Source organism: Balaenoptera musculus, chromosome 2 (genome assembly GCF_009873245.2).
Source record: "Balaenoptera musculus isolate JJ_BM4_2016_0621 chromosome 2, mBalMus1.pri.v3, whole genome shotgun sequence".
In the NCBI taxonomy this organism is placed as follows: Eukaryota; Metazoa; Chordata; class Mammalia; order Artiodactyla; family Balaenopteridae; genus Balaenoptera; species Balaenoptera musculus.
The window spans coordinates 134,840,419-134,856,213 of NC_045786.1; the positions used below are offsets into that span (position 1 = coordinate 134,840,419).

A 15,795-nucleotide genomic window follows, 5' to 3' on the forward strand; every position below is an offset into this window, starting at 1 on the left:
GCATTTTACATATTTTTATTTTGAGAATCCAATCCATGAGCATTTACAAAACTAGTTACTTTTCTCTGTGTAATAAGTGATCATAAACTCAAGTATTTTCTTATTTCTTCTTTAGGGGTTAGAATTGCAAGAGACCTCCTGTCATACTGCTGAAGCTCGAAGAGTTGACGAAGTTTTTGAAGGTGCCTTTGAACAAGAAGAATATGCAAGAGTATGTTCCATTAATGAACACTTTGGAAATGTCTTGACACCCTGTACTGTTTTGCCTGTGAAACTCTATTCTGATGCCAGGAATGTCCTATCTGGCATAATTGATTCCCATGACAACTTAAAAGAATTTAAAGGTGACCTTGTTAAAGTACTTGTGTGGATACTTCTTCAGTACTGTTCCAGAAGGTCCAACGTGCAGGAAAATGTTCACAAAACTGAAAATAAAGGGAAAGCATCTCTAATAATCCTGCCTGCTTTGAATACTTCACCAGAAACTGAATCCCCAGAAGACACAGATAGTTTAAATTCAGAAAATTTGGATGACTGGTCTGATGATGTTTTTGGTGAAGAGCCAACTATCAAAAAAGGAAAAGAAGAAAGAGATCAGTTGAAAGTTTTGCCAGGTATAAATTTGCCTATTCCAGGATCAGTGGAATCACAGAGGGTTGGTAAACATTCTGCAGGCACAGTTACTGAAAATAGTCTTTACCAAGCAGTTGCACTGGGATACCCTGCTACTGACAAAGGAAAACAAGAAGCCATGGCATACATCCCTCTCATGGAGTTCAGTTGTTCTCATTCTCACTTGTTAAGCTTACCTGAAGAGTGGATATCTAATTGTTTGCCTAATTCCAAAGTGAAGGAGATGAGCTCATTATTTCCAGAAGACTGGTACCACTTTGTTTTAAGGCAGTTGGAATGTTTTCATTCAGAAGAAAATGCCTCAGATGTAGTGGAAGAAATTGCAAAGGACAGAGTTTTAAAAGACTTTTATGTTCATGCAGTAATGACTTGTTATTTTAGTTTGTTTGGAGTAGACAATATGATTCCTAGTCCTGGTCATATATTGAGAGTCTACAGTGGTGTTTTCCCTTGGTCTCTTGCCTTGGATTGGCTCACAGAGAAGCCAGAACTGTTCCAACTAGCCCTAAAAGCTTTCAGGTAATGCATTTTGATTACATACAAGTTGTAACATTGGCCAAAAAATGTTGATTTTTTTATAACCTAGAAGGAGATGCTCTTTCATTTCTAATTTTAAAAAGTATTAACTTTCCAAAAAATGAAAAATGCTTGTTATGTACTCTGATTATATCGGGAGCACACTTAAATTTGTACTTTCTTTTTGTTTATGTGGAGAACCTATTTTTTGTATGGCTTACTGGATTGTTTTGCTTTAACTCTTATCATTTCTCCCAGATCTTTTTTTCTGAAATATGTATGATTTCAGTTCAGTGTCTTTAAAAATCTATTTCATCTATAAAGTTGATTTTAAAAATTCTAAAATTCTTTGTTTCTCCATTTTTTAGGTATACTCTGAAACTAATGATTGATAAAGTGAGTTTAGGTCCAATAGAAGACTTTAAAGAGCTGACTAACTGCCTTGAAGAGTATGAAAGTGACTGGTACATTGGTTTGGTATCTGATGAAAAGTGGAAGGAAGCAATTTTACAGGAAAAACCATACTTGTTTTCTCTGGGGTATGATCCTAATATGGTAAGGTTAAAAATGTGTTCTTAAACATTTTCGTATATTAACCTTAAAGAATAGAAATCAGTTATAAAGTATTTAACCTAAGTGATAGAGATAACATTCTAGGTATAAATATATTAATTATAGTATTAAGGTATTTGTAAGCATGACTTTGTGGCCAACATAATCCAGTCCTAGAATGACTGATTATTTACTTTTGCAAAGCTAATAGGAGCCAATAAAGAATGTTGTGTAGCTATTATGCAGTAACTGAGCTATAAGATAGTCAAGTAAATGTAATTTGCTATAGCATATTTGACTAAATGGGTTGTATTTATATGGCAAATTCAAGTGTATGAATTATTACTTTGGATTTGAATCCTAGAAGAAAAATTAATTTGTAATTTGTAAGCAAGTCTGACTTGTGAAAATTCAGAGAGACTCTAAATAAGGAATGCCTTTTTTAAGATTTAGTACTTGTTCTCTTGCATTTAAAATGTCATTGAGTGTGCACAATATGAAAGATTCAGTGTTATGAGCTTATTGTGGGTTCCACATGTGGTGTTACTGCACATGTGCTTCCCAATGAAAATGATGAAAGTTATTTTTAAAAAACAACCATTTAAAGTCTTAGAAATGGTCCTAAGGGCATACAGCAAATAAACATTTATTAAAGAAAATCTTCTAAAACCTAAGAACAGTTAGAGACTACATTATTTGAACCAAGACCCATTCCCTCCCAGCTCAGCAAGACAGAAACTCCACTCAGACTGGTATGGCCAAGAACACAGGGCTCCCTCTCCCCTCAGCTCCCAGTTGGAGGACTGTTTTCCCAGAAGAGGAAGGACTTCAGCATTTCTCATCTTACTCCCACCTGCCTATTGTGAGGCTTGGTTCTGGGCATGTGTAATCAAGAGGTTGGAACTCCCTTCTGGCCACCCCCAACTTGTTGGATGGAGGCTTTACCTGGGCCTGGTGCCACTGACAATAGCAGGGCCTGATCCCCCTTGTCTGTGGAGGTTCCACAGTGGGAGAGGCAAGCCAAGAAGACCTGAGTTTACTGCTCCCCCTCTACCAAACACATGTCCTGAAGCATAGGTGTTACTCAGAAGTGCGCCATTGTCTTACCCCCCAGTTCCAGTGCTCTGGCTCAGAGATTCTGCCCACTGGGAGAAGCAGACCATTAAAAAAAAAGCTCTAGATCTCTTACCAAAGGAAGTGACTTCATTTGCACATAGTGTGGACACACTGAAGCTTAAGATGTTCCTCAAAAAACAGTGGAGGTGGTGGTGAAAGTTACTAGAGGCAATTGGTAAAATCATTAGAGGTCTCAGCTGAACTGCAGGCCAGATAGATTAACAGAGAGAACCAGGGAAAGAAACAGCGGAGGAGAGCCCTCCTGGGGTCAAAACAAATCTCAAACACTGACCTCCAAAACTGTTCTTTCAAAGGAGCCCAAATTTAATTGGATCACTGGAGCAATTTAGGTCCCAGGTCATTGTTGAAAATGTAGAGCAACCAGCTGGGTGTGAGCATTTAACAAAGAGAACCTTGCCAAAACCACTGCCATCCCATCATAACTGTGGGCACTCAACAAGGCTGTACTCCCTGAGGAGCAATATCAAAGACTTCACAATTGAACGGGAGGTAGGATTAACTTCACTAAAGTCATCCAGCCATTCACTAAGCAAATATGCAAATAATAATAACAAGCCCTGGGGTGTGGAGTAGAGAGGATCAGTACCCAGAATTGCTGCAGTATTATCTAAAATGTCCAGTTTTCAATAAAAATTAGGCGATATGAAAAAAAAAGAACAAAAAAATCACAAGAAAGTCTGACCCATGTGTAGGGTGGTGGGAGGGGGGACATGACAGAAATGGCCTGTGAGATCAGTGACATGTCAGGTTTAACAAAGATATCAAAGTAACCATTTTATATATATGTTCAAAGGACTGAAGGAAATTATGATTAAAGAACTAAACAAAGTGGGAAACAAAGTGGTTATAGAGGGAACCTACCTCAACATAAGGGCCATATATGAGAAGCCCACAGCTAACATCATACTCAGTGGTGAAGAGCTGAAGGTATTTCCTCTAAGATCAGGAACATGACAAGGTTGCCCACTCTCACCACTTGTATTCAACATAGTATTGGAAGTCCTAGCCAGAGCACTTTAGTTAAGAAAAAGAAATAAAAGGCATCCAAATTGGAGAGGAAGAAGTAAAACTGGTACTATTTGCAGATGATGTGATATTGTATGTAGAAAACCCTATACTCTGTAATAACAAACTATCAGAAAGAGAAATTAAGACAACAGTCCATTTACAATTGCATCAAAAGAATAAAATACCTAGGAATAAATTTTTTTTGTAACTGGAAGTTTGTACCTCTTAATCTCCCACACCTATTTCTTTCCTCTCTCCATCCCCTTCCCCTTCTCCCTCCCCTCCGGCAACCACTTGTTTGTTTCCTGTGTCTATAACTCTGTTTCTGGTTTTTTTTTTTTTTTTTAATGTTTGTTCATTTGTTTTGTTTTTTAGATTCCAAATATAAACAAAATCATATTTATCTTTTTCTGTCTGACTTATTGCATTTAGCATAATAGCCTCTAGGTCCATCCATGTTGTCACAAATGGCAAGATTTCATTCTTTTTTATGGCTGATTAATATTCCATTGTATATATGCCACATCTTCTTTATTCATTCATCTATTGATGGGCACTTAAGTTGCTTCCATATCTTGGCTATTATAAGTAATGCTGCAATGAACATAGGGGTGCATATATTTCTTATCCTTTATTTTTTAAATTTATTTATTTTTTATTTTTGGCTCCATTGGTTCTTTGTTGCTGTGCACAGGCTTTCTCTAGTTGCAGGGGGCGAGGGATACTCTTTGTTGTGGTGCGTGGGCTTCTCATTGAGGGGGTTTCTCTTTGTTGTGGAGTATGGGCTCTAGGCACGCAGGCTTTAGTAGTTGTGGCACTCAGGCTCAGTAGTTGTGGCTCGCGGGCTCTAGAGCACAGGCTCAGTAGTTGTGGTGCACGGGCTTAGTTGCTCCGTGGCATGTGTGATCTTCCCAGACCAGGGCTCGAACCCGTGTCCTCTGCATTGGCAGGTGGATTCTTAACCACTGTGCCACCAAGGAAGTCCTATATTTCTTTTAATTAGATAAATACCCAGGAGCAGAATTGCTGGATCATATGGTAGGTCTATTTTTAATTTTTTGAGGACTCTCCGTAGTTTTTCATGGTGGCTGCACCAATTTACATTCCCACCAACAGTGCATGAGGGTTCCTTTTTCTCCACATCCTCACCAACACTTGTTATTCGTTGTTTTTTTGATAATAGCCATTCTGAGAGGTGTGAGGTGATATCTCATTGAGGTTTTGATTTGCCTTGCCCTGATGATCAGTGATGTTGATCATCTTTTCATGTGCCTTTAGGCCATCTATACATCTTCTTTGGAAAAATGTCTATTCAAGTCCTCTGCCCATTTTTAAATTGGGTTGTTTCTTTTTTTGATGTTGAGTTGTATGAGTTCTTTGTATATTTTGGACATTCATGCCTTATCAGGTATATTATTTGCAAATATCTTCTGCCATTCAATAAGTGGCCTTTTCGTTTAGTTTATAGTTTCCTTCACTGTGCAAAAGCTTTTTAGTTTGAGGTAGTCCCATTTGTTTATTTTTGCTTTTGTTTCCTTTGCCTGAGGAGACATATCAAAAATATGTATTGCTAAGTCTCATGTAAAATAACTTACTGCCTGTGTTTTCTTCTAGAGGTTTTATAGTTTCAGGTCTTACATTTAAGTCTTTAATCCATTTTGAATTTGTGTATGATATGAGAGAGTACTCCAGTTTCATTCATTTGTATGTAGCTGTCCAGTTTTCCCAACACCGTTTATTGAAGAGGCTGTCTTTTTCCCGCTGTATGTTTTTGTCCCCTTTGTCATAGATTAATCACCCACATATGTGTGGGTTCGTTTCTGGGCTCTCTGTTCTGTTCCATTGGTCTATGTACTGTTTTTTTGCCAGTACCATACTTTTGATTACTGTAGCTTTGTAATATATTTTGAATTCAGAGAATGTGATACCTGCACCTTTGTTTCTTCTCAAGATTGTTTTGACTATTTGGGGTCTTTTGTGTTTCTATACGAATTTTAGATTATTTGTTCTAGTTATGTGGAGAATGCCATTGGTATTTTTATAGGGATTGCATTGAGTCTGTAGATTACCTTGGGTAGTATGGTCATTTTAGCAATATTATTTATTCCAATCCATGAACACAGTATCTCTTTCCGTCTGTGTCATCTTCTATTTCTTTCTTCAATGTCGTATAGTTTTATGAGTACAGGTCTTTTACCTACTTAGATTTATTCCTAGGTATTTTATTCTTTTTGATGCAATTGTGAATGGGGTTGTTTTCCCAAAAGAAAGCTGGGTTAGCAATGCTTATCTCAGACAAAAGAGACTTTAAAACAAGGACTGTAACGAGACAAAGAAGGACATTACATAATGATCAAGGGATCAATCCAACAAACCGATATAACAATTGTAAATATTATGCACCCAACATAGAAGCACCTAAATACTTAAAGCAAATATTAACAGACATAAAGGGAGAAATTAACAGTATCACAATAATAGTAGGGGACTTTACCCTACTTGCATCAATGGACAGATTCTCCAGACAGAAAATCAATAGGGAAACACTGGTGTTAAACGACACATTAAACCAGATTGACTTCATAGGTGTATACAGAACATTCCATCTGAAAGCAGCAGAATACACATTCTTTTCAAGTGCACATGGAACATTTTCCAGGATAGATCACATGCTAGACCACAAATCAAGTCACAGTAAATTTAAGAAAACTGAAATCATATCAGGCATCTTTTGCAACCACAACAATATGAGACTAGAAATCAATACAAGAAAAAACCTGCAAAAATCCACAAACACCTGGAGGCTAAATAATATACTGCTGAGAAACTAATGGATCACTGAATAAATCAAAGAAGAAATTTTAAAAATACCTAGAGACAGATGAAAATGAAAATACAATGATCCAAAATCTGTGGGACGCAGCAAAAGCAGTTCTAAGAGGGAGGTTTATAGTAATACAAGCCTACCTCAGGAAACAAGAAAAATCTCAAACAACTTAACCTTACACCTAAAGGAACTAGGAAAAGAAGAGCAAACAAAACCCAAAGTTAGAAGAAACAGAGAGAGAGAGAGAGAGAAACAAAGAGCAGAGCAGAAATAAATAAAATAGAGACTAAAAAAATAGAAAAGATCAATGAAATTAAGAGCTGGTTCTTTGAAAAAATAAGTAAAATCGATAACACCTTTTGCCAGACTCATCAAGAAAAAAAGGGAGAGGGCCCAAATCAGTAAAATCAGAAATGAAAAAGGAGAAGTTACAACTGACACTACAGAAACAAAAAGGATCATAAGATAGTGCTGTGAGCAACTATACACCAGTAAAATGGACAACCTAGAAGAAATGGACAAATTCTAAGAAAGGTGTAGTCTCCCACAACTGAACCAGGAAGAAATAGAAAATATGAACTGATCAATTACCAGTACTGAAATTGAATCAGTAATTTAAAAACTCCCAACAAATAAAAGTCCAGGACCATAGCTTCATAGGTGAATTCTACCAAACATTTAGAGAAGAGTTAACACCTATTCTTCTGAAACTATTCTAAAAACAAAGATATCACAAAAAAAGGAAACTACAGGCAGTATCACTGATGAATATAAATGCAAAAATGCTCGACAAAATACTAGCAAACTGAACCCAACAGTACACTAAAAGGATCGTACACCGGGATCAAGTGGGATTTTTTCCCAGGGATGCAAGGATTTTTCAATATCTGCAAATCAATCAGTGTGATACACCACATTAACAAATTAAGTAAAAAAAACATATCTCAATAGATACAGAGAAAGATTTTGACAAAATTCAACATCCATTTATGATAAAAAAATATATTCTCCAGAAAGTAGGGACATAGAGGGAACATACCTCAACATAATAAAGGCCATATATGACAGACCCACAGCTAACATCATACTTAGTGGTGAAAAGCTGAAAGCATTTTCTCTAAGATCAGGAACAAGACAAGGACTTGCAGGCAAGACAATGCCGACTCTTTCCACTTTCATTCAACATAGTTTGGAAGTCCTAGCCACAGCAATCAGAGAAGAAAAAGAAAGAAAAAGAATCCACATTGGAAAGGAAGAAGTAAATCTATCACTGTTTGCTGATAACATGATACTTTACATAGAAAACCCTAAAGACGCCACCAGAAAACTACTAGAGCTCATTAGTGAATTTGGTAAAGTCGCAGGATATAAAATTAATATACAGAAATCTGTTGCATTTCTATACACAAAAAACTGAAATATCAGAAAGAAAAATTTAGGGAACAATCCCATTTACCATTGCATCAAAAAGAATAAAATACCTAGGAATAAAGCTACCTAAGGAGGCAAAAGACCTGTACTCTGAAAACCGTAAGATGCTGATGAAAGAAATTGAAGACAACACAGATGGAAAGATATACCATGTTCTTGGATTGGAAGAATCGGTATTGTTATAACTGTATTAACCAAGGCAATCTACAGATTCAGTGTAATCCCTATCAAATTAACAATGGCATTTTTCATAGACCTAGAACAAATAATTTTAAAATTTGTATGGAGAAACACAGAAGACCCTGAATAGCCAAAACAATCTTGAGAAAGAAGGACGAGCTGGAGGAATTATGCTCCCTGACTTCAGACTATACTATAAAGCTTCAGTAATCAAAACAGTATGGTACTGGCACAAAAACAGACACACAGACCAATGGAACAGGATAGAAAGCTCAGAAATAAGTCCACACACTTATGGTCAATTAATCTTCGACAAAGGAGGCAGGAATATACAATGGAGAAAAGATATTCTCTTCAATAAGTGGTGCTGGGAAAGCTGGACAACTGCATATAAAAAAATGAAATTAGAAATTCTCTAACACTGTATACAAAAATAAACTCAAAATGGATTAAAGACCTAAATTTAAGACCAGATACTATAAAACTCCTAGAGGAAAACATAAGCAGAACACTTTGAGATAAATTGCAGCAAATTTTTTGGATCTGTCTCCTAGAACAATGGAAATGAACAAAGGAAAATAAACAAATGGGACCTAATTAAACTTAAAAGCTTTTTCACGCAAAGAAAACCATAAACAAAACTAAAAGGCAACCTATGGTTTGGGAGAAAATGTTTGCAAAACAATGAGACTGACAAGGGATTAATTTCCAAAATATGCAAACTCATACAGCTCAATATCAAAAAACCAAACAACCCAATCAAAAAATGGGCAGAAGACCTAAATAGACATTTCTCCAAAGAAGACATACAGATGGCCAACTGGCACATGAAAAGATGCTCAACACTGCTAATTTTTAGAGAAATGCAAATCAAAACTACAGTGAGATGTCACCTCACACCAGTCAAAATGGTCATCATCAAAAAGTCTACAAAGAATAAATGCTGGACAGGGTGTGGAGAAAACGGAACCCTTCTACACTGTTGGTGGGAATGTAAACTGGTACAGCTACTATGGAGAACAATATAGAAATTCCTTAATAAACTAAAACTAGAGTTACCATATCATCCAGCAATCCCACTCCTGGGCACATATCTGGAAAATACAAAAACTCTAATTCAAAAAGGTGCATGCACCCCCAGTGTTCATAACAGCACTGTTATAATAGCCAAGACATGGAAGCAACCTAAATGTCCATCGACAGATGAATGGATAAAGAAGATGTAGTATATATTGGGTTGGCCAAAAAGTTTGTTCAGGTTTTTCTGTAAGATGTTATGGGAAAACCCAAATGAACTTTCTGGCCAACCCAATTTACACACGCACACATATATATACATACACACATACATACATATACATACATACATATATACACACAGTGGAATATTACTTAACCATAAAAAGAATGAAATAATGCCATTTGCAGCAATATGTTTGGACCTAGAGATTATCATACTAAGTGAAGTACGTCAGACAGAGAAAGACAAGTATCATATCACTTATATGTGGAATCTAAAATAATAATACAAATGAACTTATTTACAAAACAGAAATAGACTCACAGACATAGAAAACAAACTTATTTTTACCAAAGAGGAAAGGGGAGGAGGGATAAATTAGGAGTTTGGGGTTAACAGATACACACTACTATATGTAAAATAGATAAACAACAAGGACCTACTATATCACACAGGGAACTATATTCAATATCTTGTAATAACCTATAATGGAAAAGAATCTGAAAAAGAATATATTGCATATATGTATTTATGAATATGTATAACTGAATCACTTTTCTGTACACCTGAAACTTACACAACATTGTAAATCAACTATACTTCAATTTTTAAAAAAATCATATGATCATCTCAATAGATGCAGAAAAAGCTTTTGACAAAATTCAACATCCATTTATGATAAAAACTCTTTAACAGAGTGGGTATAAAGGGAACATACCTCAACATAATAAAGGCCATATATGAGAAGCCTACAGCTAACATCATACTCAGTGGTGAAGAGCTGAAAGTATTTCCTCTAAGATAAGGAACATGACAAGGATTTCCACTCTCACCATTTTTATTCAACATAGTATTGGAAGTCCTAGCTACAGCAACCAGAGAAGAGAAAGAAATTAAAGGAATCGAAATTGGAAAGATAGAAGTAAAACTGTCACTGTTTGCAGGTGATGTGATAGTATACATAGAAAATCCTAATGACACCACCAAAAAACTACTAGAACTCATCCATGAATTTGGTAAAGTTGCAGTATACAAACTTAATATACAGAAATATGTTGCATTTCTACACACTAATAATGAACTTTCAGAAAGGCAAGTTAGGAAGACCTAGGAGTAAATTTTTAAAAGAATGTGAAAGACACTAAAAACTATAAGGCATCGATGAAACAAACTGAAGACACAAATAAATGGAAAGATATTCCAGGCTCATGGGTTGGAAGAATTAACATTGTTAAGATGTCCATACTACCCAAAGCAGTCTACAGATGCAGTGCAATCCCTGTCAAAATCCCAGTGGCATTTTTCACAGAAATAGAACAAACAATCCTAAACTTTGTATGGATCCACAGAAGATCCCAAATAGCCAAAGCAATCTTGAGAAAGAGCAAAACTGGAGGAATCATGCTTCCTGATTTCAAACTATATTACAAAGCCATAGTAATCAAAACAGTATGGTATTGGCATAAAAAAAGACACATAGGTCAATGGAACAGAATAGAGAGCCGAGAAATAAACCCACATATATATGGTTAATTAATTTATGACAAAAGAACCAAAAATATGCAATGGGTGAAAGATGGTCTCTTCAATAAATGGTGTTATGAAAACTGGGCCACTGTCTTAACACTGTACACAAACGTTAACTCAAAATGGATTAAAGACTTAAATGTAAGACCTGAAACCATAAAACTCCTAGAGGAAAACATAGGTGGTAGCTCCTTGACATTGGTCTTGGTAATGATTTTTTGGATTTGACAACAAAAGCAAAAATAAACAAGTGGGATTACTTCAAACTAAAAAGCTTCATTCAGGGACTTCCCTGGCAGTCCAGTGGTTAAGACTCTGCACTTCCACTGCAGGGGCACAGGTTCGATCCCTGGTTGGGGAACTAAGATCTCACATGCTGTGTGGCTCAGCAAAAAAAAAAAATTAAATTAAAAAATAAAAAGCTTCATTCAGCACAGCAGAGGAAATCATCAACAAAACGAAAAGACAGTCTACAAAGTGGGAGAAATATTTGTAAAACATATATCTAATAAGGGGTTATTATGTTTTAAAATATATAAAGAACTCATATAACTCAATAGCAAAAACAAAAAAATCTGATTTTAAAATGGGCAGGGGATCTGAGTAGACTGAATATGAATTTTTCCAAAGAAGATATACAGTTTGCCAACAGGGACATGAAAAGGTTCTCAGCATCACCAATCATCAGGGAAATGCAAATCAAAACCACTATCACCTCATAACCTGTTAAAATGGCTCTTATCAAAAAGACAGGAAATAACAAGTGTTGGCTAAGATGTGGAGAAAAGGGGATCCTTCTTTGGTGGGAATGTAAATTAATGCAGCCACTATGGAAAACAATATGGATGTTCCTCAAAAAATTAAAAATAGAACTACCGTATTATCCAGCAATTTCAATTTTGAATGTTTATTCAAAGGAAATGAAAACACTAATTCAGAACCATACCTGCACCCCCATGCTCATTGCAGCATTATTTTTAATAGCCAAGTCATGGAAATAACCTGTATACCTACGGATGTATGGATAAAGAAAACACACACACACACTGCAGTATTATTCAGCCATAAAAAAGGCAATCTTGCCATTTGTGACAAAGTGGATAAACCTTAAGGGTATTATGCTAAGTGAAATAAGTCAGACAAAGATAAATATCATTTGATCTCACTTATATGTGGAATCTAAAAAATTAAAAAGAAAAAAACCAAACTCACAGACACAGAGAACAGATTGGTGGTTGCCAGAGGGTGGGAGTGGGTGCAATTGGTAAAGGTACAAACTTCCAGTTACAAAATAAATAAGACCTGGGGATGCAATGCACAGTATGGGTAATAATACTGATTGTATATTGTTATATTGCTAAGAGAGTAGGTAATAAAAGTTGTCATGTCAGGAAGTGATGGATGTTAATTAGACTTATTGTGATTATTTCACAATATATCCGAATACTGAATCATGTTGTACACCTGAAACTAATATGTCAATTATATCTCAATTTAAAAAGGGAGGTAAAGGAAGGTATGATGACAATCTCACATCAAATAGAGAAAGAATATCAATAGAGATAGAAATTATAAAAAAGAACTAAGTGAAAAATATACTAGAGGGCTAGACCATAAATAGCATAACTTAACCCAATTTAAAAATAACAAAGGATTGTATAGACATTTCTTCAAAGGAAATATACAAATGGAACAATAAGCACATGAAAAGATGCTCATCATTCATCATCAGCAAAATGCAAATCAAAACCACAGTGACATCACTTCATAGTAGGATGTCTAAAATCAAAAAGTTAGATGATAAGCGTCGGTGAGGATATGGAGAAATTGGAACTCTGATACAGTGCTGGCAGAAATGTAAAATGGTACTACCACTTCGGAAAACATTCTCGCATTTTCTCAACTAGACATAGAGTTACCATATGATCCAGTAATTCCACTCCTATATACCCAAGATAAATGAAAACCTAAATCCACATGAAAATTCAAATATAGCAGCATTATTCATAATTGCTGAAAGATGGACACACCCAACTGTCCATCAACTGATGAATGAATAAACAAATAGTGGTATATTCATTCAATGGAATATTATTTGGCCATAAAAAGGAGTGAATTACTTGATACATGCTACAACATGAATCAACCTTGAAAACATGCTGAATTAAAGAAGCCAGTCACGAAAAACCACACGATTCCATTCATGTAAAATTTCCAAGACGAGGCAAATCAATACATTAGATTAGAAAATACATTAGTGGTTGCTAATGACTGGGGAAATTAAGGGATAGGAGGATAATAGCTAAAGAGTACAAGGTTTCTTTTTTAGGTCATGAAAATATTCTACAATTGTGGAGATAGTTGTACGTATCTGAACATACTAAAAAGTCATTGAATTATACATTTCACATCAGTAAATTATATGGAATGTGAATTATATCTCAATAAAGCTGCTTTTGAAAAGAGCCTATTGGATGATTGTTCACTGACTAGTATTTATGACTTATGCATTGCTGAGGCCAGATGGGATGAGGGAATAGAGAGGAAAGTAAAGAGAAGTGAGTGCAGTGGCTATCAGAAAATTTTTTTCTCTTGCACTTATTTGGAGAGCAATCAAATAGATGTGATTCTTGATTCTGAAGACAAGCAACTCGTGTACATTTTGATACACTACTTTCTGCTTAAGTTTGCCTAACTACAATGGAATTTTTCTCTAATTTTATAAATAAAGGCCTGAATATAATCTCTTTTCTTTTTCTTTCCCTCCCACCTCGTTTATTCTTTACAGGGAGTTTACACTGGGAGAGTACTTACCCTTCAAGAATTATTGATCCAAGTTGGGAAGTTAAATGCTGAAGCTGTTAGAGGTCAGTGGGCCAATCTTTCATGGGAATTGCTTTATGCCACCAATGATGATGAGGAACGTTATAGTATACAAGCTCATCCACTACTTTTAAGAAACCTTACAGTACAAGCAGCTGATCCTCCCCTGGGATATCCAATTTATTCTTCAAAACCTCTCCATATACATTTGTTTTAGAGCCCATTTTAACTTGTATTGTGAGCAAATGAGATGTCTAGAAAATTAACAATATGATTCCTCATAACTTCACTGGACTTCTGTCTCTCCTCCCACAAGTCAGATGCCTAAGAAAAGCTAAGCTCTATAAAGTTGATTCTCTTAGGTATCTTAATGGTTTAAAACAACAAGTTTATGTCTAACATAAAAGTTAGAATTAGTTGGCCAATATTTGTGCCCTATTGAGTGTGGTAGGCTTTGGTAAATATAAAACATTTGTGTAAGATTATATAATGAATTTTTTAATGCTTTCTTAAATGTGTGATAAGTGACTTGCCTTAGAGAAGTCAACAACTATGTAATTTTTACATGCTTAAAAGATACACATATCAGTGTTTTTAAGTCAAGATAATGGATCCTACTGAAGGTTACATAATGTATATATATTTATTTGAAATACTAAATTTTATAGTATTTTCAAACTTTGTGCTATTTTATTTTAATATTTAACATGGTCTGTTTCCATATAATCTATTCATTTTCTTTTCATATACTTCAATTCAGAAACCTTAAAAATTTTCAATAAAATCTCTTCCAAAAAAAATCTTTCTTTTTTTTTCCAAGTATCCTTTTGATATGTTTGAAAGGAAAAGATCATCCCATTCATCATGTGAATACTCACAGAATTAGCAACATTAAGGTAATCTGATTATGACTGTTAGAGGCCATTCTGTAGATCTGGCTCCTTATGCATTTCTTTTCAACTGAATATACTGCTTCTGAAGAATGACTGATCCGGTAGGACTACCAGTTATTAGTGTCTTAAGGTGTTTGAACTAAAGGCAGAAAGAGATGGGAGAAAATTTTCCATAATGTGATCAGGCTTTTATTTTCACTCTTTTGCTGCTTAGAACTTTTTACAGGTACTTATAAGGAGGATGAACAATGAATCTGCATCATTTGGGACATGAATTTCCTCTACACCTTATTTATTTCCGTCTATAGTACCCGTTATTTAATCTGTAGTAGCCTCCTGAGTAGGTAGTAAAGTAATACATTCTCTTTAGTAATGATTGAAATTATTTGAAATGTACCAATTAGGTTTTTATTACTATTATTCCTTTATTAAGTGGAACAGTTCAATACAGCAGTGTTAAAGGATAGCTTTTTGGACTAATTTCAATTAATGAATTCACGAGATTCATGTGTTAAGTCATTTTGGGGGAAGCAATATAGTATAGTTAATAAGATAGGGTTTGGTGTTACATCTGAGTTCAGATCTCAGGCTTATGATTTATGTAACTGAGATTTATTAGCTGGAAACATATATATATATACCTTTTTTGTCACCTAGGGAAATTTTCTCATATCATTAAAAACACTAGTTATCAGTTTTAATGACTGTACAACATTGATAGATATGACAAATTATTAGACTGTCCCCCAAATAATGGGCATTTTAAGTTGTTTAAAGATTTTCAGTATTATAATAGTGCCAAGCCACGCTTTCCCTTTACCATGAATTTTTCTCAAACTGCCGCCATGTCCTTCCATTTCTTTTCATGGCCAAGTTTCCTCATCTTCATTCACTTGTCAAAACATTCCAGTCTGGATTCCATCTCTACTATCCCCCCAAATAAAGTTTTTATTAAAGTCCTTATTTACCTTCATATTGTCAAACCAACTACAGCTGGCCCTTGAACAACGTGGGTTTGAACTGTGCAG

At 35.2% G+C, this 15,795-nt stretch overlaps 1 protein-coding gene across 7 annotated transcripts in view; it reads left to right on the forward strand.

Moving 5' to 3' along the window:
• PCNX4 (pecanex 4) overlaps positions 1-14,574 on the forward strand; it is a 42,529-nt gene extending 27,955 nt beyond the window's left edge. For all 7 annotated transcript variants that reach the window (XM_036842155.1, XM_036842154.1, XM_036842157.1 and 4 more), the window contains 3 exons: positions 116-1,152; positions 1,518-1,704; positions 13,840-14,574. In XM_036842155.1, coding sequence (XP_036698050.1) covers positions 116-1,152; positions 1,518-1,704; positions 13,840-14,091 — 1,476 coding nt within the window. In that variant the 3' untranslated portion in view covers positions 14,092-14,574. The remainder of the gene's footprint in view (positions 1-115; positions 1,153-1,517; positions 1,705-13,839) is intronic.
• Positions 14,575-15,795: the final 1,221 nt, after the last annotated feature.